The 21,874-nt window shown below is 49.1% G+C and overlaps 2 protein-coding genes across 3 annotated transcripts; one reads left to right on the plus strand and one right to left on the minus strand.

Moving 5' to 3' along the window:
* Positions 1–862: 862 nt before the first annotated feature.
* Positions 863–6,398, plus strand: gpr161b (G protein-coupled receptor 161b). The gene is made up of 5 exons (XM_068746157.1): positions 863–1,725; positions 2,657–3,381; positions 3,480–3,587; positions 3,905–4,030; positions 4,169–6,398. Exons 1-5 carry the CDS (start codon positions 1,382–1,384, stop codon positions 4,447–4,449), a joined length of 1,584 nt encoding a protein of 527 aa, XP_068602258.1. The 5' UTR covers positions 863–1,381; the 3' UTR covers positions 4,450–6,398.
* On the minus strand, positions 5,898–21,658 carry dcaf6 (ddb1 and cul4 associated factor 6). Of its 2 annotated transcripts, none has more exons than XM_068746790.1 (21): positions 21,376–21,658; positions 18,787–18,848; positions 17,265–17,357; positions 16,754–16,939; positions 16,550–16,663; positions 15,903–16,038; positions 14,583–14,794; positions 13,224–13,317; positions 12,526–12,645; positions 11,840–12,163; positions 11,271–11,450; positions 10,284–10,343; positions 9,728–9,908; positions 8,815–8,918; positions 8,369–8,681; positions 8,242–8,271; positions 7,417–7,555; positions 7,021–7,177; positions 6,854–6,942; positions 6,657–6,762; positions 5,898–6,578 (listed from the first exon to the last, which is right to left on the minus strand). In XM_068746790.1, the coding sequence occupies exons 1-21, from the start codon at positions 21,470–21,472 to the stop codon at positions 6,520–6,522; spliced, it is 2,856 nt and encodes a 951-aa protein (XP_068602891.1). In that variant the 5' UTR covers positions 21,473–21,658; the 3' UTR covers positions 5,898–6,519. The 2 variants fall into 2 exon arrangements, with proteins under 2 accessions (XP_068602891.1, XP_068602890.1); XM_068746789.1 differs by having other exon boundaries at positions 8,242–8,283.
* Positions 21,659–21,874: the final 216 nt, after the last annotated feature.

Below are 21,874 nucleotides of genomic sequence, written 5' to 3' on the forward strand. Positions count from 1 at the left end.
TTGGGTAACAGAAGATAAACTCTCAGTGCGGGAAGCTTTGATCTCCGTGGGTGGCCCACGGAGCGCCTCCATTCATCATTCGGTCTGTCTTTAAATAAATTATCGTGTGAAATGACCGAATTTTTATAAACAATAACAAACGTCCCCACAAATAGGTCACAAAATGGAATAAAAATTACACTTTCTATAGTTTTCTGCGGTGCGAGAATGATTTTAAACGCGACAATTAGCGTAAAACCAAAATCCTCCCGGACGCAGAGAACTTTAGCAGTTTCCATGGCGAAATGAGTTCTCGCCGAAGACCACCCACACACCGGAGGAGTCTGCCGGGGGGAGCGAGCTGAGGCGAGGTGGGAGGAGGAGGCGGAGGAGACGCCATTGCACCCGCAGCTGGCCGCTTCTCAGTGACGATCAAACGCTGCCAAAGTTGGAATAGTCGAAGGGACTCCCAGAGATTTTTATTTTCTGTTCGGCCCACGTTTACTGATTTCCACCGTGAAAATCGACCGGAATGATGGACGGCGTGTTCGGGAGGAAGCGTAGCGGCACAACGCCGAAGCACCGCCGGTAAGGAGCTGCTGTTCGGGGGGGACAATGGGGAAAGTTTTAGCTAACCCCGGCTAACTAACGGTGGTTGTGTCGGCTAGCCAGGTTAGCTGCCGGCTAATCAAACCAGCAGGCACAGTTAGCATCCTTCGAGCTAAACTGGGACCTCAAACGTGTGTTTTTGGGCTCAATATTCAGTTTAATTGATATTTTAGCACCAGCGGGACAAAAACAACACATTTGCTTTCCAGTTTAAAGTAATGCCCGTATTTATGCAAAGCTAAAACTTACAAACTTTTGTTTTCCAGGCTTTTGATTTCTAGTGCAAATAAATACAAAAAAAAATTAGCAGTACAACATTGTGTAACTTTCACTGCACACACCGCTCAGTCTCCCTAATCGGCTTTATTGGATTCATTTGTGATGCTATTCCGGTTTAACTTGCTCACAAAGTACTGAGTGTTGGGAGTTCTAACAAAATGGAATAGAGATGAAAAGAAAAAGAAATAAAATCATGCAAAGTACTGAGAGCGCCATCTACCGTGTGATATTGTGCCGTCTAATCTGTGTTTTATAGAAGTTGTTAATTTAACATTTGATGTAGACAGAAGAGGAATGTGCAACAGTTATAATTGTATACTTCTTATTGTGTATATATATATATATATACATATATATACCAGATGTGATGATGGTTTTGCTCCACTCAGACTTTTTTTGCTCCGTTCAGCAAAGCGTTTTCTTCCAACGTGCTTCCGGCTGATTTCTGACGCTTCCTTTCTCCCTCCAGTCTCCTGCCTTTCCTTCGCCTGTCCGGTGGCCCAGTCCCCTCACCATGAACACCAGTAGGAACTGCACCGCGGCAGGGAACGCTGCCGGCCCGGCCGTCCTGGAGTCCGTCTCCATCGTGACCGTCACGCTCCTCGCCTGCTTGGGGAACTTCCTGGTCGTGGCCACCCTCTATCGCAGGCCGTATCTGCTCACGCCCAGCAACAAGTTCGTGTTCAGCCTGACTCTGTCCAACCTGCTGCTGTCCCTGCTGGTGCTGCCGTTCGTGGCCGTGAGCTCGGTGAGGAGGGAGTGGGCGTTCGGCGTGGTGTGGTGCAACTTCACGGCCCTGCTCTATCTGCTCGTCAGCTCGGCCAGCATGCTCACGCTCGGCGCCATCGCCATCGACAGGTTGGTGAACCTCCGCGACAGGAACGTGAATAATGACGTTAAATTATGGAAACGCGTAAGAAGCAAATACAGATTTTTGATTTCATAAAGCCCACACTGCATTTTCACCTGTTGTCGTTGGAACCGTTTGGACTGTACCACTTGGAAGGCAGGTGGGGGGGGGGGGTCCTCATGTGATCCACAATGTCTGTCGTAGTCGATACCACAAAAGACATCCGATTTCCTGCTTCCACGGTTTCTGTACTTTTTCTATGATGGGGTGTGGACGGATTTTTGAGGAACCGTTTTGCTCCAATTTTTAGAAATATTTTATTCAAGCCAAGGTTCTGCTTTTTTTTTTTGTTTGTGTAAAGATGATCAGGTATCAAAGGTGATCTCGCTCTCTCTCCATCGAATTAAAAACGGTCATGTGTTTCTGTTTGTCAGTATTGATGCTACTGTCTCCCAACAGTCCCCATTAATGAAGTCGAGCCTTTAAGTTTAACTCTTATTCCTTTAACGCTGCAGGATTTTTTTTCATCAAGGTCTGCAGCACATTTTAGTCCCTAGAAAATCAAGACCATGTCGAAAAATCCTAAGACTTGCAATATCAAAGAAGGCGGGGCGGAATATCCTCCATCTGCTGCTTCATCCGGACCTGTACTCTGACCCTTGACCTACTTCCCACTTGATATTTTAGGGTGAAATCACTCTTTGATTATTTTACCGGGGATTACAGCGAGCTGTGACATGTAAGTGGCTCCACGGAACACAAACTTACTGTTCTCGGTGTTATGTATGAATTACCCGCAGCACCCTGGGAATGCTGCGGTGCAGCGCGTGTTTCTGTGCTCCCTGCCGAGCCCGTTCTCTGCTCCGTGCCGCTGGCGCCGCTCGAGCTCAACTCAAATCTGACTGTCCCTTTCCTGACGCTCCTCTCGCACTCCAACAGGTACTACGCCGTCCTCTACCCGATGATCTACCCCACGAAGATCACGGGAAACCGGGCGGTTGTCGCGATCGCCTACGTGTGGCTGCACTCCCTCGTGGGCTGCCTGCCGCCTCTGTTCGGCTGGTCCTCCTTTGAGTTCGACTGCTTCAAGTGGACCTGCGTCGCGTCCTGGCACCGGGAGCCGAGCTACGCCGCCTTCTGGGTGAGCTGGTGCACCCTCCCGCCCTTAGTCGTCATGCTGGCTTGTTATGGCGTCATTTTCCGCGTCGCCCGCGTGAAAGCTCGTAAAGTGCACTGTGGGACAGTCGTCGTGGCGCAGGATGACGCCGCGGCGGCGGCGCAGAGGAATGGACGTAAAAACTCCAGCACCTCGACGTCCTCCAACGGGAGCCGGCGGAGCCTCGTGTACGCGGGGAGTCAGTGCAAGGCCTTCATCACCATCCTGGTGGTGGTGGGCACCTTCCTCGTGACCTGGGGGCCGTACGTTGGCGTGGTGTGCACCGAGGCTTTGTGGGGACAAGGCAGCGTGTCCTCGGGACTGGAGACTTTGGTGGCGTGGCTGTCTTTCTGCAGCGCGGCGTGCCACCCGCTCATCTACGGCCTGTGGAATAAAACGGTGAGGAAGGAGCTGCTGGGCATGTGTTTCGGCGACCGCTACTACAGGGAGTCCTTCGCCACGCGGCAGAGAACGTCCCGCCTCTTCAGCATCTCCAACCGGATCACAGGTGGGGGGGGGCGCGGCTCTACTTTCACGCGGCAAACACTCGGGAAGGGAGACTCATAGCATCCACGTGGTTTAATGATGCTTGCTGTGTTTGTCCAGACCTGGGTATGTCCCCCCACCTGACAGCCATGCTGGCCGGAGGGGGCCACCTGCTGGCCCCGGGAAGCAGCACAGGAGACACGGGCTTCAGCTTCACTCAGGACTCCGGTGGGTGTTGGGAGCAGGAAGCAGAGGGAACTGGACTGGACTTCATTAGTGTCTTCCTTGAGAACATGGCTGCCCTCTGTACTGCCTGTTGGATCAGGAATCATCCGGTTCCACACATTTATCAGGCTGCCTGAACTCTTTAAATGGGTCTCGCTTTATGAAACGTACGCAGGTTATTCAGCCTCACGTTCCTCTTTCCCTGCTCCGGTTTTCAGTTCAGGATGAGTAAGTCGGTGGAAAAGGACTCTTTGCTCTCCTTCGTTGAGGGACTGTCTGCTTTAGCGTTTTGCTGTAAATTACAATGTCCTCCTCCCCAGGCACGGACGTGATGCTGCTGGATGACTTCTCCACAGACGGAGCCCCCCATCCACAGCACCACTGGAATCAGTCTGGGAAGAGGAGGAGCTCCGTCACCTTTGAAGACCAGGTGGAGCATTCCAAAGGTGAGATAATAATAATCCTCCATTTAATATCATTCATAAACTTGAAGATTGGCTTCTTCATCTGGTCGTTTTATGAATGAGAAAAATGAATGCAAAGCCCGTCTTCATAAGTAAGAGCACCTCTGTCTTTGTCCTCAGCTGAAAGCACCAAATCCACCTCCGTTCAAGTCAGCGCTGAGGTGCACACCTCCCTCGACGTGTTTGCCTCCTGTTTGGCGAAGGCCATAGAGAACGATGCTAAACTCACCCTGTTCGGGGAGGATCTGGCGCCCCCGGGGGGGCTTTTCACCACCAGGACCACGCCCACGCCCAGACCCAGGTACCTGGACGGTCAGAGACTGAGGCTGGAAAGCATCGATGAGGGGATCGTTAAGGATGACCGGGACGAAGAGCAGGAAGAGGAGGAGAAGCCAGCGTGACCACGGCTGCTCTGGAAGAGAACGGCCGAAACATTTCAGCGAGCAGCTTTTAGGACGTTTGATCACGAGGACGCCAGACTTCCGGCATGTTGGACCACACCATCAGCGTCTTTCAAGGTCTTTGTTATTTCATGTAATCAAATAGGAACCCTTAATTATTTTAGCCTCAATGATCTGATTGTCTTAGTAATTAGTTTATTACTATATATTATTGTTTGTGCTCAGAATCTTCTACACATGCCTCATTTGAGCCAGGAAGTATTCAAGAAATAGAAGTACCTCTGTCCTCAAGACTCTTAACACGCATCAAAACGCGTCTTCAAATATTCTCCTTTGTTACACGAAGAAACCTTTCAAGATGTTTCTGTTACAGACTTTTAAGATCAGCAGGAAGTCTTTTCTGCGTCTTTTCGATGACAGAAATCACTGTTACGTTTTGCACGGCACACAGACGTGTCGCAGTGAAAAGGAAAATGGAAGAAATGAAGGCTGGATTCCATTTAGTCGCTTCGGTATCGTCGTTCCATTGTTCACGCTGTCATCTCAACCCAACGAATCCGGTTCTTTCAGAGTGAAACGCTCCTAATTATCCAGTCCCTGCACTTCATGCTAGCCTGCTGCTAACTTGTGTGCACGTTCCCATGGAAACTGAGCTGATTGTATTCAGTGTCGTTGCATTCTGTCCGGGATAGGACATGAAAAGGCAATCAGCCGCAGTCTAATGGGTTAATGATGCATGTCCAGCATAGATGTACTTCTATCTGGAGAGCGGCGGTATTCAATTTTTATGTTTTTGGTAATATTCAGGCTCACTGAAACATAAATTGTGCTCAGTGTTGAAATAGGAGGGGAAGCTGAACCTTAAGAATGACTTAAGTATTCATTGGTGTTTTAAACACTGCAATAATCTCTTAATTCTGAAAGGAACACAGTAGAGCACGATTATAGCGCTTCAGTGTTCCCTCGTTCTCGTATGCCATTTGGTGCTGATGTGAGAAAAAGGTACGCAAGTATTGTAACCTTGTGATTTGAACTATACGTTAAATATTAATACAAGTATTTGCATTTCAGATTTGTTTCAAGACGGTTGTAGTAAATGTTTTTAAAGAGACGAGTGAATCTTTTATTTTGTTATTTCACCGAATAACCTCACATGGGTTCATAGAGGAGGAGCTGTTGGCTTGTGGGTAATGTAGGCACCAGGTTCTGAGAAGGTAGAATGCGTGGATTAAATATCTGGTTCTCCACTGAGTTTTGATGCTATTTAGTATTTGAGTTTGTGTTCTAGGTGTACAATGAGGAGTACTGCTACGACGCATTTCCAGACTTCAATCGTCAGGATAACAAATATCTTTACTCCAAAGAGCTGTTTTCTTTTTTCACCCAGATGCAGCGCGTTCTCGGGCATTGACCGATCGCTAGGAGAGGTAACCGCCAGAAACCCAACGTGAACAGTAAACGTTTATTTCTGGACTGATTTTCACTCATCGCTTCAGATTCTATCTTCCAGACCTGAGGGCAGACATCTTTAAGATGCCAAAAGCTTTATTTTCTGACCAAATTCTGTAAAGGATTATAATTTATTCATAAATCCCTTTAGGGAGGAGAAGCACAGCTTTGTTTGCTTTTCTTCAATAAAACCAAGTTGAGAATTCTCCAAGTATATTTGACTTAAAGTCCTTGTTTACTTGCGTAACTGCCTGAGGAGCGCGTCAACAATCCTTAGCTTTGTGCTACAAATTCAAAATGTCACACGTTAACACTGATCGAAGCTCACTGTCGCCTAACAAAATAATATTGCACTTTACATTCTTGCACGCCAGCCACCATTAATCTCACACCTTATATCCTGTGTATGTCTTATCCTTTAGCATTCACACAGATGTAGTTTATCCCCACACACAAACATCAGTAAGAAAGTCATCTTAAAAAACACAGGGGGGGGGGGGGGCTACAAATTACACTAATCTTGTAAAGGAAGTATTCTACATTGTACTTGTACAAATCTCTGGTGTTTTCAAGTGCTATACAGCAAAAAAACAAACGGTGTGTTGCTAAAAAGCCAGCGGGCTACTGCTCGTCCTCGTTTTCCTGTCCTGAACCTTCGGAGCGATCGCCTTCCAGTCGATCTGCACGACAGGAAGTGGTGAGCTTAAAACTTTAACAATTTGATAGATACAAATACTTAATTTACATGATGTGTGTACCTGATCTGATGTGATTTAGGGAGGCCAACATTCGGAGCATGAAAGAGGCCGGGACTGTGATTGTGTTTCTAGTTTCCTCTAGCATCAGCTCATTCCGAGTTATTACCTTGAAGGAGAAGGAGGAGAATTGATAGATATACGATGATTTGCCCTGCGATCGGGCGGTCTGATGTCACCGACCGCGTCGTTAGCGATACCTCGTTGGCGAGAACTCTGTTGAACGATGGAGACTCTTCCAGAGGGGACCAAATCTTGATATCATAGTCTATCCCTGAAGAAGCCAGAACTGAAACAGAGAATGAGTATGACGTTAACGGCGTCGCGTCCTCTCGGAGCAGAGGGCCTTGGACCGGGCGGGACTCACTCGGGTCGTAGGGGTGCGGCTGCAGGCAGTTGACCACGTGGTTGTCGGCTTCGAGCAGCATGAGGTGCTCTGCTGTGTGTCTGTCCCAGATGAAGACGTGCCCGCAATCCGAGCCGCTCATCACAAAGTTGTTCCCCCAAAAACAGGACTCCTTTATCTGGAGGTGAAATAAAAAGCTTCACGGTAAAAGGAGGAGTAAAAGGAGAAGTCTTTCCTGAACAGACATTACGTGCTGACAATGCGGCACCGATGGAGGAGCGTTTCCAAACTCTGGACAACTGCTTCCCCTTTGTTTCACCAAAGCAGAACTATGCCAAGCTAAGCTAACTGCCTCCAAGCATTGACTTCACACACACAGACCTGAGGAAGCTGATAATAAAGTCCCGAGGAGTATACCATTGTCCTGGAGTTCCGGTGGCCTTTGTAAACCATTTTGACTGAGGGTCTCCTGATATTCTGGGTCTCGCTCTCCTCCATTTCCCGTCTCTCCTTCCTCCTGCGGAACAGCTCCTGGATGCGAGCCGCCGCCGAGCGTCTGAAACGTGAGGAAAACCAACCCAAATAATTATGGAACATGTTTTTTTTTTCTTACGTTTTCACGAACCTCATGCTTGGAACGTTGAGTTAAAGGTAAATGCCGGGGCAAACAACTCCTCCAATAACAAGCCGTGAAAGCAGACACGAAATAGAGCACGCACACCGGTCACCGGGGCAACCTAGCTTCAAAGAGGCCCTGCTGCGGTCATCAAATATGATACATGTCAAATATGTGGGTTTTCCCGATACTGATCAACTGTATGGATGAATTCATTAAATGACATCTCTGAGAATGAGTCAAAGTCTTCATTTGCTGTCACGAGAAAATTTTTATTCTGACACGAAAAATAAGGATCTCAGCAATCGGATTTACAGGTGAAGCTAAAATTGGATTGACATGTAAGAGTTTGATGTCCCGGGCCGTCATGCTTCACATTCTCTGCTCATTCTTCACCTCTCTTGCTCAAATCCCACAAAATGCAGCCGTTGGGCTGCGACCCAACACCGTATGCGGCGCCAGTGCTCGCATGCACACCGCTCCCGACGCCACAATTAGCTGTGTGCGGTTTAGTTTGATTGTAAGTTAAAAGGATTGAAAGAAGACCATGAACTTCATTCTTGCACACGCGACGATGTTACACGTGGCCGGTCAGATGCTTTCAGTCGTCAGTGCAAAGGCGTTACCTTATCATCCTATCTCCTACGGCAGATCCTCTGGAATTAAATCTATATTTGTAATATCACAGTCAATAGCGATGCATTAAAAGCATGATAAACAAGAGCAGGTTATTGTCTCTGGCATCTCTCTCACCTCTGACCCTGACCTCTGAACCTCGTTGGCGGGATGAGAATGGGGTCGTCGTCGCTGTCGTCGGACTCCTGGCGGCTCCTGGCGGGCTGACTCTGCCCCGCCGATCCTTCCTCCGCTGCAGGGCCCGCTCTCCTGCAGCCTCCCGACGTTCCCTCCGGCTGAGTCCTCTCTGACGGCGCGGAAGCCCCGGTGGCCCCCTCGAACGAGTCCTCCGTCGGGGTCTGAACGGAAGAGCCGCTGGAGCTGGAGGCGCTGCCCGGCTGCACAGTGGGGGCTTCAGAGACGCTCTGCTGCCCCGGAGGGTCGGAGGGAGCTGAAAGGAAACACTTCATCAGACTTTGTTTTTTTACGAGGTGGTGGGTTGCAGGCACGCAGGCGAGCCGTCGGTCTCGATTTACTGGCCAAGCATCGAACACTGTCCGAGTATTTCTTTTGCAGAGTCTCACCTTGCTCAGACGCCGAGGTCTGCTTCGACAGACCCGCTCTGCTCGGCGCCGCCTCAGACGCTTTGGAGCCCCCGGCGCCCATAGAGCCGGACGCGCTGCTGCTCCTGTTGAGGAAGAGGAGGCGGCCGTTCTCAGGGAGGAACTGGCTCGACAAAGCTGATGCATCTGCGCCCGTAACATGCATAAGAGAAATTAAACTGTGAACAATAACTACATTTTACTACTGGAGGAATTTCCCTTCCTCAAATAATTACTTCTGGAGAATCCTAACTAAATATAATATCGGTGTTTCCTATGACGCTTTCTATTTATTCTAAAATTTGCAGTTTGATCTCTAATTTTCTTTTTGATATGACGGCCGCTAAACGAGGATGAAGGGAAAGGTCTACAAGACGGTGGTGAGACCAGCCATGATGGACGGCTTAGACAGGAGGCGGAGCTAGAAGTGGCGGCGATGAAGATGCTGAGGTTCTCCTTGGGGACTGACCAGGTTGGACGGGATTAGAAATGAGACAATGAGAGGGACAGCGAAGGTTAGACGATTTGGAGACAAGGTCAGAGAGACCAGACTTTGATGGTTTGGACATGTCCAGAGGAGAGACAGGGACTATATCGGTAGAAGGATGCTGAGGATGGAGCTGCCAGGGAACAGGGCTAGAGGTCGACCCAGGAGAAGATACACGGACGTAGTGAGGGAGGACATGAGAGTGGCTGGTGTTGGGGAGGGCGTTGATTTGCTGTGGGGACCCCTCACGGGACAAGCCGAAAGAGGAAGAGGAAGATATGACACTGATCCGTGTTGTTATCTGGGTATCGTCGAGCGTCCAGAGCGTCCGCCATCGTTCCGTTTCTGGGATGAACAGCTTCTCAACGCGGCTTCGTCGCCTCCCGGTCTGCTCGAGCGGTCGCTCACCACTCATCGGTGAAGTCCAGCTTAATGGTGCTGTGGGTGGTTCCCTCTGAGCTGTAGTGCAGGCTGAGGACCGGCTCTGCTGTACTGGGTCGACTGGTGCCAGTGGAGGCGGCGGGAGCGCCGCTGCTGACCGGTGCAGGGACAGGTTGACCGGGAGGTGAACCTGCAGCCTCTGCTGCTCCTGGGGGAGGAGAAGGAGGAGCATAAGAAAAGAAGGCTGACAAAAATGGCCTCCGTTCAATCCATGGAGTCTGATCGATTCATCTGGGAGCTTTCTGATGATGTAAACATGCAGAAGACGTCACAGAGCAGACGGACGGTGGACACGCGTGTCACCTAGCAACGGCCATGACAACACGAGAGAAACACAGCAGGACACGCCTTAAAAACCATTAACTGAGTTTTATGAGTCGGGCAGGACTAATCTGTCCACCTGATGGAAATGAAAAGCCAATGGAGGACGACAGACCGTGTAGAGGGGTGACTATGCGTTTATGAGGGAGGGTGAGGAGGTCACACTGAGTGGCAGGGCGGGGGGGAGGGGGGGGGGACGCACCCTGCTGTTCATCGAGAGTCATGGATCCCAGCTGTTTGTTTACCACAGACGAGGGGGAATCTGGAACACAAATGAGACCGACTAGAGATCGGACACAGAGGTCAAACCCGAGGGGTCATACAGTCAAGGCACACGAGGGTTAAAAACGGCCGCGCCATTGTTAAGGAAGACACACACACACACACACACACAGTTTAGTGAAAGACATGGTTAGCTCACAAGACACGTCCGACGTATCTGAATAAACAATCGTTTTGTCAACAAGCGGTGGGCGTGTCCCCGAGGACGGGGGCGTGGCGAGAGCGAAGGAGCTCGACCCGCAGACGCCTCGACTCACAATCCAGGTTGACCATGAAGTAAGGAGGCATTTTGCATTATAGACACGCTGCCAGAAACAAAACAGTCCCTGGAACGCCAGGATCCTCTCAGATTAAAGGTTTTCAGCAAATACAAATCAAAAAGTCTCAAATGAAATTTGATTTAAGGATAAATAATGAAGTCGAGTCACTTTGAAAGGCAGAGATCATCAATAAAGAGCACAATGCTGCCCCACCCCCCCCTTTATGTCCTTACTTTTCAACGCCCCCCTATTTAAACACCAGATACCGAGCGAGGTGAGAATGAATCGGGTATCAATCAGCTGATCAAACATGATGATTTCACAGCAGAGCGCCAAAACTGGCTGGTGCCGCTCCGACAGGGAGTCTGACGGGAAAACTCGAGCAACGAGTGGAGCGGTGGCGTGAGAGCATTAGTGAGGACGGAGCTGATCAAACAGTGAGGAGGTCACACGGTGCCAGTCAATAGGAGCATTATGGGTAATGGAGATTAGAGGTCAGTCCTAGCAGGGACGGGTCGCCCTGGACGCTCGCTGCTCACACAGACATGTCTGCCATTCCTAGCGGGAGGGGACGGGCGAGGTGGCGAGGGAGGGGGCCCAGGCGACAGCCCACGCGGAGGAGGTGCTGCGTGGACGGGGAGGGTAACCTGTGAGGGCGTGCGTCTCTGCAGTCGCCCCGGCAGCAGCAGCTCTTTGTGGCTGCCTCTCAGGAGCTGCAGAGGACGGAGGGGACGCTCGCGGACCCCGTCCCGGTGGGTCGGCCAGCCGGAGCAGCCGCTGCAAACGCCTACACACTAAACTTATGGGCAGCCGATGAGGACCGTACTCTAACAAAGAGGAAGAGGAAGAGGAAGAGAGTCGGTGCAGAGTGAGGGGAGGACGGACAGGACAGGAGCAGAGACAGAGAAGGAGGACAGGACAGGAGCAGAGACAGAGAAGGAGGAGGACAGGACAGGAGCAGAGACAGAGAAGGAGGACGACAGCATGCTGAGTGAGGGGAGGCTGCTGCTTGGGTGGAGTGGCTCCGACACACACACACACACACACACAGACACACACACACACACACACACACACGCAGACACACAGACACACACACACACGCAGACACGCAGACACACACACACACACACACACACACTGCGCTGCTCTCAGGATGTCTTCCTGCTGCACTGAGGAGTAAAATGTAAATCTCTGGCGTGCGTTTTAATCCAACCTGAGAGCGCAGGTTCGGATGGGGGGGTGGCCGTGGATGTGGAGGTCCCGGTCGCGGCGGCTTGACTCCTCTGCTCCGAGTCGGGCGAGGAGGTGGAAGGTGCTGAACTCTCTGTGGACGAGGAGCTGGGAGGAGGAGGCGCTGTGACTGCTGACGATGAGGCTGAGGAGGAGGAACTTGATTTAGGGATGGGGTCGGCAGGACCAGCCGGTGCCTCTGGAACATCTGCCCCGCCCGGTCTCTCAGGGGTGCTGGACTCTTGGCTGGAGCCTCCTGCAGGGACAGGAGGAGCATCCGACGCCTCCTCCGGACGGGCAGCCGTCCCTGAAACAAGAAAGCAAATCGATCTTTATGCGCGTCGGAGCTTGAACTCACGACTCCTTCAAAAAGTCATTTCAAAAAGCTCCGGAAATGCAACCCTAAAATGAAATATGAGTAACATCTGGACATCTTCACTGCACGCACGGACACGGACGAAGACGGCAACCTCCTCATGGTGGACAAGCCTTCATGTCCCCGGACAAAAATCTGTTATCTGCCCTTCAAACACATTTTAACTGGGCCTCAAAGTTTCCTGAAAATCCATCCTCCTGTTTGTGTTACTGATACTCGATAAACAGGCTTCCTCCTCCGACACGTTCGTGTGTGACTGAGCGACTGCCGGGACGGTCTCGTCGGCGTCTCACCTCTGGGGCGGATCTGGGGACGGGTCCCTCTGCTCCCCTGAGCCTCGCTGGCCTCCTCGAACCAGCGGGACAACATGTCCGACATCCGCTGCATCAGAGACACGTTCGGGCTCTGCTCTCCTGCAGGAGAAAACGTCGGGATACTGTGAGACTCACAACGTTACACAACGTTACACAACGGTACACAACGGTACACAACGTTACACAACGGTACACAACGTTACACAACGTTACACAACGTTACACAACGGTACACAACGTTACACAACGTTACACAACCTCCTGATCTCCCACGGCTGTTTTACAGTGATTCACCCCGTGATGACGAAGCAGAAGGAAGAGGAAGAGGAGGAGTCTGTTAATCTAACCCGGTCCTGGTTTCCTCTGACTTCTGTGAACTCTGTCTGGAGGAGGGTTGGGGGGGGGGGGGGCACCCAGCGCCCTGTTAGCTCGGGTGATCCTAATCCTGTTCTGAATGTAAATACACCAATCTGTTAGCGGGGGGGGGGGGGGCTGGAAGCGCTGGAGCAGAAGGATTAAAGGTTCCGTCCGGCTCCTTCAAAGCGACAGGAAGTGATTCTGGCCATTTCCCCTCTTCATAAGGAAACAAGCGGCTTTGCAGGACGGACTTTAAGCTGCACGAGCAGGAAGTCGGACGCGTGTCGGATGCTGGTCCGGCTGGTCTGACCGATCCTTACCGTCTCTCTCCCTCTCGCTCTCGGGTCGAGCTCGAGGCCCAGTGTCGGACCAGTCACCCCGCAAACGGAGGCGCTTCACAGGAGGCTGTCTCAGCTGTGGGAGTGAACGGACACACCCGCGCACGCACACACACACGCACGCACGCGCACACACACACACACACACACACACACACACACACACACACACACACACACAGATTGGTGTTTTGTTCGTCAGAGGACATTATAAATAGCTCTGCCGATGCAAAACAGGGTCCTCTCCAAAGAACCCCCGCCCCCCCCCCCCCTTAAGATTCTCAGATTGTCGTCACTTTCCAGCCCCTGGGGGGCAGCAGGCCGGGGGCTACACATCGATAAAAGGTTCTTATCAACTGGTTCATTCGGGAAATACTTCTTATCTCTACGCTGGGCGCTGGAGGTGTTGTTGAAAGAGATCTCCTTGTGCTCTGAATAAATGAGGCTGCGGGGGGGGGGGTAACGATCCTCTGCTCCACCCCCCCACCTCAGTCAGAACTATTCTGGACGATGGAGGGAAACTGCCTGCGTCTGTCGCTTTATTTGGAAAGGAATGCGTGTTGTGGTTGCATTTCGACGCAGCTGAACTCATCACGGGGCTTTGAAGGCTGGGCGCCGTGATCCGGCACATTCAGACGCCAGAGCTGCCAGTAAACACGTCCGCAGATCTCAGGTCAGGCCTTTACGGCTGGTGTTTCATACGCAATGTCCGCCGACAGACGAATGACGCGGCGTTTGCTGCTGAAGATTAAAAGATGTACTCGGTGAAAAGTCGTCATCGACACCTTTTGGACAACGTTGGATAAATGGCTGCGAGTTTATTTTAAAGCATGACTTTAGCTCAGGGGTGGGCAAACGTTTTGACTCGTGGGCCACAATGGGTTCTAAAATTTGACAGAGGGGCCGGGCCAGGAACAGATGGATGGAGTGTTTGTATGAAGTAATATAAATGACATGTAAAAGACATTACATGAAAGGATTTGGCCTTTTACAGGTAAAATGATTGAGGTTTAATTATAATAAAAGGTAGTTTAATGATATAACTTGGACAAGTTCGGCGGGCCGGATTAAAAAGCCCAACGGGCCGTATATGGCCCCCCGGGCCGTGGTTTGCCCACGCCTGCTTTAGCTCTATAACAGGAAAAAATATATTTTATATTTTTATGGTTGTCGTAGATTTGCTGTTCTTCTTTATTTCAAATCACTTTAGCGGGAGTTTTTTTTTCCTTTAAAAAGCAGATATTTTAATGTGTATTTCTGACTGGAGTTTCCTCTGACTTACTTATTTTAAAATAAAAAGTAGGAAATGTGAGCCTATGTCATGTCACGCTCCACGCTCACCTCCTCCCTCCTCTCCTCTGACGCTCCCTTCAGCTCCCGGGCCTGGTCGTCTTTGGGATTGAACAGGTAGATGTAATCGGAGGAGTAGCTGACCAGCACCTCCTGCCCGTCCTGGCTGTAGCAGAGAGAGGTCACGCGGCACGACTTGTTGGACAGGTGATCGGGCACGAACCTCACGCACATGCCGGTCGTCCCCCGGCCCATGTAGTTACCTGAAGAGGACGAGCAGCAGGAGAGATGCACGGTTAGAGCAGAGAGTTCAACCGTCTGCACTGCTGGATCCGGACATGCAGTCGGCATCGACAAGATAAACCAGAGTCATTGTTTCTATTCAATCTCAGATTGGATCTGATATTCGACACTTTCTCTGCCATTTTTGTGTATTATTTCTGCTTAATACCTCATTTTTGGTTTGCATTTGACATTTCAGCTCCGGAACCAAGTAAGTGGATTTCACAACTGCAGTTCTCAGATCTTTGTGCAGACTTCCTGTGTGTCACAGCACGGATTTCAAAATGCTACCACATATTCTGGTTTTGTTTGCCATCATAAAACGGCTTACTTCTTGTGTTTCATCCAATCCAAATGCATGTGCAGCCACAACCTGCATTTTATGTGATGAATATTTAAAAAGAATATTTGAAAGGTTTATACTGAGATATAAAACACAGATATTTGAACTGGGAGATTTTCTATTCTCATTCCACTTTGTCTTATGCCTTACATTAGCTAATAAAATATAGTTTCACTAATCCGCACTTTCTTTTACCATCACCTCTGAGTAAAGAAGCATTTTGTGAGTGAATTGAATGCATAGTTTACAAGATATGATTTATTGAAAAGTACCAAATGGGAAAATCCAGATTTTTTTTATGTATCCAGCCGGGTATCTGGATTAATCTAGAAATTTAATGGGATCTAAATTAGACCAAGACCCATCTTCAGATTTTTTTTCCATCAAGACACACCTTCAGATGGAGACAAACACCATCAAAAACATAACCTCCTTGTCGGAGGTAATAAAAACAGACTTTTTTCTCGTTGTCCGGCGCATAAACTACTTCTGGTGAACATCTATCGCTCCACAGCTGCAGCACTGAACAGCAAACCTCCTGCCTCATTACCTCCATCTGCCATTTTAACTCATTAAGAATCGTTTCAAAGCAAATGACTGCTTTTTGATTCTCTTTCTTCCCCTCACAGAAATATCCGTTACCTTAACTTGACTCCCTTGCAGCGCTCAATATTGAAGCTTAAAGTCACGATGACTGAGCTCGACCGTCACACGACGGATGCGAGGACGGGTGCAGGACGGTTTACCTGTGGCTCTGGTGCCCAGCATGCGCCGGTCATAGATGCGTACCGAGCTGTCAGAGCAGCCCACCGCCAGGTAGTAGGGCATCAGGGGGGAGATGGAGATCGAGGTCGCAGCCCTCCGGCAGTTTATCAGGATGTCCTGAAATCAGAGCAAACATCAAGGCGAGGTTTGAAAAGTCAAATGATGAAGTTCATACTAAAGTCAGGAGGCGGCTACAGGCTGGTTTTACAGATCTGAGAACGATCAAAGGTAGCCATCATGGCTGCCCGAGGAGTCGGGTGAAACCCGCCACAGAGGGGTCGTTTTAATTAGCAAGGAGACGCAAGTGAAAACGGGTTTACGGTCACAGCTGACCCCATGCATGAAATATTAATAAAGCGTTTCCTGTGTGAAGGGAGAAAAACAAATGTAGAGGGTGAATGCTAAATATTAAACCTACTCAAGCCAATAAATACATATTATAATTTAATTGTAAGAGATCACAGAATCGGAACAATATTTGACACCAATAAAAGGTTTACATGAGACCCAAGTCTGCGTTAATGTGCGTGCATTATTCCGTGCTCATTACGCAGTGACAGGACATTCACACCAACAGTCTGACATAAACCACGAACTGATAGGAGGATCAATACGGCCGTCACCGTACATCTTTGCAGTCCTCTTTAGTGCAGCTCGTCTTCGTGCGAAGGTCGAACCATCGCACCGTGCCGTCCTCCCCGCAGGACAGGAAGGTGTAGGGGTCGTTTGGTACCGTCATAATCTGAGAACCGACAGCAGGGGTGAGGTTAGGAAGCGGGACCGGAGCGGGGAACCTCCGATTGCCCTGTGAGCCCCGCCTCCAGCTCAGCACCTCGTACGCCGTCCCGTAGTGGCAGGTGAACTGGCACTGCCTGTTGTGGTCGGGGCTCTTCTCCGTGTGGGTGTAGAAGATGACGCCGTCCCCGGAGCAGGAGATGATCTCCTGGCCGTTGGTGTGGGGCATGAACTTTGCACTGAAGATGTTCGCCCGATGGCCCGAACGGATGGACTTCTTGACCTGAAAGGTGAAAACCAAAGTCCACACGATGCTGACAGGAAGACGGCATTAACATTAAAAGGCCGATTTCACATGCCCCACCCATACCACCCGCTGCCATGGAAACCTGCCGAGCAGGTTATACGTCACAGGGCCGACGATGATTTTTTCTATTTAATCTTAATAATATGGCCGGAACGTCTTTTTCCAGATATTTTCAGAACGAAATCCGACCAAGCAACAAGTAGAATGTTGAACATGTTGCTTCCATCCATCTACCTGCTGCAGGCTCAGGTATTTTTAGGAGGGCGTGAACGCCGGCGTCGTCTAATTGATCCCAACGTACCTTCTTGTTGTACGGGTTGCTGATGACCAGAAACGTATCGTCTGAGCCGGACAGGATGTATTCGCCCGTGTCACTCCAGGATATGGTGTTGACCTGAGCAGGCACAAGATCGTTTTAGATTCATGCTGAAAACGGTCATTGATTTAGTTACTGAAATGGAAAATGATCAATAATGAATTCTTTTAATAAGCAGAACTACAGACGGGCTGCAGTTCCTCGGACGCGAGGACTTGCTATATAAACGTAACGGAGCAAAGAACGGCGGCGGAACGTTTGCTCCTGAGGTTCTCTTCACGAGACCCGAGAATGAATCATCGGTTCTTAAAGTAGAGGACTGGAACCCAACCGGGGGTCACAACAAAGTATCCATTAGTTCAGAGAAACCCTCTAATCTGAGCTTTCATGGGAAACATATCACAGTTTCCTCATTTCTATTCACATCAGACCAAACCAATGGAGCAGGAAACTGAAACCCACAATCTACAGATTAGAGGATCTTCAGACATGTCCTCTGTTTACATACAACCCATCAAAACGTATCTAAAGCCCTGAAGAGTGGATGCTTTTCCTTAGATATCACGCTCAGGCTTTTCCTCCAGCAGTCGCAGCGTCATCGACCAGCGAATGACACATTTCACTTCCTTATAATCATCCACAACAGGATCGATAAGTCCAGCCTGCGGATCAATATGTCTGTCGGCGATATTCCTATCACTTGTATTCGTAGCTTTGTTTTCTTGGCAATATTCTGTAAATCTCTCTCTTCTTTGCCAAACAAGAGCAAATGACGTTTTTCATCCGATTCAACGCCGTTGCAACACGCCGCCACTTCCTGTTCTTCCTCATTGTGTAATCTGGCTCCATTCCAGCGGCGCAGACTCATCGGACTCTTCAGTAACAAACACGAGAGGCTCCTTTCTTTCTTTATTGTTTACTTGTGAAATGTTGTTGATTAGATCTGTAGTACTATATATTAGTACACGGTACTGATTGTACGGTGCTGCTGGTGTGGGTTCACACACAAGCCAGTCGTGCGGCCTCTTCCTGCAGGGTTTGTGTCTGTGATGTAAACCACCATGAAGGAATCTGGATTAAACTGCTTATTTCTCTCACTCAATCCTTGTGAAATGGAATATTCTGGGTATCTGTTGCGTTATTTCGACCCAGTCCCGACTCTAAAGGGCTCGCCCCTCAGCTCCGTCTGCACCCTGGCAAAGGCTTCATGGAACGTGGGTCGTCAGGAGTCAAAGCCCGTCTCTACGGGGACGAGCTAGCTGTAGCTAGCGTGCCGTGTTGGACAGACTGACGGCCAGGCTGTTGGCGTGACGACCGTGTCAGGCTCAGGTTTCGCCGAGGCATCGAACACCTGACCTGTAGGCAGAGCGCCGATCTCTGTCTGGTGTTCACCGACACACAAAACCTGGTTGAAGACGGGTTTTTGTTTCTTTTTTTTGGAAGACAACAAAATTCTTTAAAGATATGAACTGAAATAAAGAACCAGAAGAACCGTCCGGCCACTCACACAGCCATCGTGCACGTTGAGAGTCCCTTCAAGTTTCAGCCTCTGGACGAACTCTCTCCTCCCTGAAAAAGAAAGAAGACAATTAGAAGAGAATGCCATCCATCCATCCATCCATCCATCCATCCATCACTCCGGTTGAGTGGATCAGGAGGTCTGAAATGTTACAGCGAATGTCGGCATTGAGTATTTCTGTCTGATGTATTATTAATGCAGAGGAAGTTCCTGTTGTTCTGGTTCCAGCCGGCAGATGATCGCTGGAAGAGATCAGACACTGGATGTAGCACGGCAACAGACTTAGGAGATTTAAATCACAATAAATTCAACCCTAGCCGCACTGAGAAGACAGAATACTCCAACCTTTGTTACTCCTGTTCGTAATAGAACAGAGACTATTCATCGTGCCTGAGGCGAGACCTGCTGCCTGAGTGAAACGCTGATGAACCTCGGCCTCAGCCGAAAGACAGCTTTAATTATTCATTCAGAAAACAAAATGAAATAACAATTAACCTTCATCTTCGACTTCGCCGTCGACAATATTCTAACACGAGTCGAAGCACGGCAAGAGACGGAGGAGCTGCTGCGAACGATATTAAAATCCAGGAGGAAACTCTCCTCGTGGAAGCAGAACGGACACGTGCACGCCGATAGAGCAACCGTCTAACAGAACAGCTGCTCGGGTTTCAGTGAGATCCTCTGAATGATTATTGATTTGATTGATTTCACTGGAGTTCATTGTTACTCGGATGGGGACAATTGTCTGAATAAAAGCGTGGATCATACTATCTTTAAATTTGCTAGAGATGATAGATATTTACCCTAATTATACAAAAAACGACTAAAAGGATTTCCACACTTAAAGGAAGACGACTTTATCTGTTAAACCTTTACGATCAGAGAAACCCTGCGATCCAAGCTACGTTTCATTCGCTTCCCAGGAAGCGTTCCTCTCTGCATTTGGGACTCTATTTCAGCCGCAGACTCCCTTTCTGAAGCTAAATTTAACTTGACCCACAGCTCACTTGCATGCAACCTCCACCCGTACACAATAAAAGCTGTGACCATATCTCAGCCATGCTAAATGCAGCCCTGACTAACCCTCCGTGGCACCTGCCCCGTCTCTCTGCGGGGCCCGTAAATCCTCCACTGCAGCCTTTCCTTCGGCCGCGTCCTGCAGGGCTGCCCTCTGTTTACACCGCGGAGACAAAGATTCACCTCGATGCCAGGATGAGGACGGCCATTTGAAGAACGTTCCATCAATGAGTTTACAGTTTCAGTAAAGCTTATCAAATCACAAGAGAGATCTGGAACATCAAATATGTACTGTTAACCTATTTTAAATGACAAATACTCTTATTTCCTGAGCCCTTATTCTGTGTAATAGAGTATTTGCTCCATATTTCTTACTGGATTATCGTCTTATTTTTCTAGATAGTAGATTATTTTACCATTAAAGTGTTGATATTTCCTTTTTTGTGACAAACTGCAGTTTCTTTTATTAAATTAGTAGTCCTTGGCAAACGTCCTTACTCAGCCGAAATTTTAAATCTGTGGCCGTTTTTTAGTTCTGGCAGTTCAGTCCTACGCAGGTTTGAAGTTGTTAAAGGTGAATTCTGTATAAATGCAAGCGTTTGCGATGTTTAACTACTTTTTCCGAGCATTTTTATAGCCACCATGCATTCATTCAGCTATTCCCCCAAAACCAATCCTTATAAAAAAAGACCAGACTTTTTTTTTGGGGGGGGGGGCATATGAACGAACGCCACCAACATCCTGATTTTGGCATCTCGGAGGTGGGGCGGTCCATCAGACAAGGAGCCAGGACAGTAAGTGCTCTCCATTACACAATAATGCATCTACACATGCATTATGTCGCCTAAAGAACAACAACGGTGCAGCGAAAGGATCGATATTTATTCCTGCTGCAGACAAACATTAAGACATAATCACAAGTATGGTGGAACTTTCAGCCTGGTAATCTTAGATTTATGATAAGCTAGTGGAACAGCATACACCCCCCCCCCCCTGATCGGAACCCCAGTGAAATCCTGAGGGTGACAGCATGAAGGTCCTCCACAGATTCGAGCCGCCGCCGTCCCACATTATGACGTCTGCAGGTTGTACCAGTCCATGCGGAGGAGGATTACTGCTGGAATCAAAGCTACTAGGGGGACACACTAATTATTGATTGTGTACAATGTTGTTTAGTCCAGTTGTGTCACCTCAAAATGTATTTATGGTACTTCTATATTTAGTGTTGTTTTTGTTGCTAATTAAACACACGCAAAAAAAAAAAAAAAACTTGATGTTGACATAAAATACTCAAGCAAAGTAGCAGGTAAACATTTAGCCTCAACTATCAGGTGCGGACCGCCGCTTCGATCAGAGCGGATGCCTCTGAATCGAATCTATTGATTTTAATGCCTGTATATATCCTTGATCGGGCTGACTTCTCTGTTGTTACACGGACTCGTCGTCAGTTCTTCGGATTCAGCACCACTGATCGTCCTGCCAGATCCAGTTTAAAGACAATAACACGGCATGCTTTCATCACGAACCCTCACGCTAGCCGCAGACTTATTTAGTTCTTACCCAAATAGTTGCTCCTGATGGTGTAAGGGTCGTTGTATCCAATCAAGCGTTTATTTACATCCCAAACCAGGTTGCCAGAGCAGGACATTGTGACCATATGTGGCTCTTACTTAACAATAACATTGAAACTCGGCTCCCCGTCTCTTATAAATGTCGCCTTGTATTTATCGCCGCTTCAGGTCTGACATCGGGACAGCTCTGCTCTTGGCGACGTCCGACGCTAACGTTCGCATTGCCCGGGGTGAGAGGTTCGCTCCCGCCCTGGTTGCGCTGTCCTGCTGAGTTTGGGACTAACCCTGCGCTGGGCTGCTATCTGGAACGGCTAGCCTAGCCTGGCTTGTTTCTTCTAGCAAACAGCTGTGCCCAAATATCGCGATGAACTACGTGGTTTGGGAGGATTGGAAGGAACGCTCGATTTACTGAGTTTGGCATCGCGGGGTGGAGTGTATCCATTATGGCGGATATTGTATATTTTTGTAGTTGTCAAACAATCAATCAA

This window comes from Brachionichthys hirsutus, chromosome 12 (assembly GCF_040956055.1).
Source record: "Brachionichthys hirsutus isolate HB-005 chromosome 12, CSIRO-AGI_Bhir_v1, whole genome shotgun sequence".
NCBI classification, from domain to species: domain Eukaryota; kingdom Metazoa; phylum Chordata; class Actinopteri; order Lophiiformes; family Brachionichthyidae; genus Brachionichthys; species Brachionichthys hirsutus.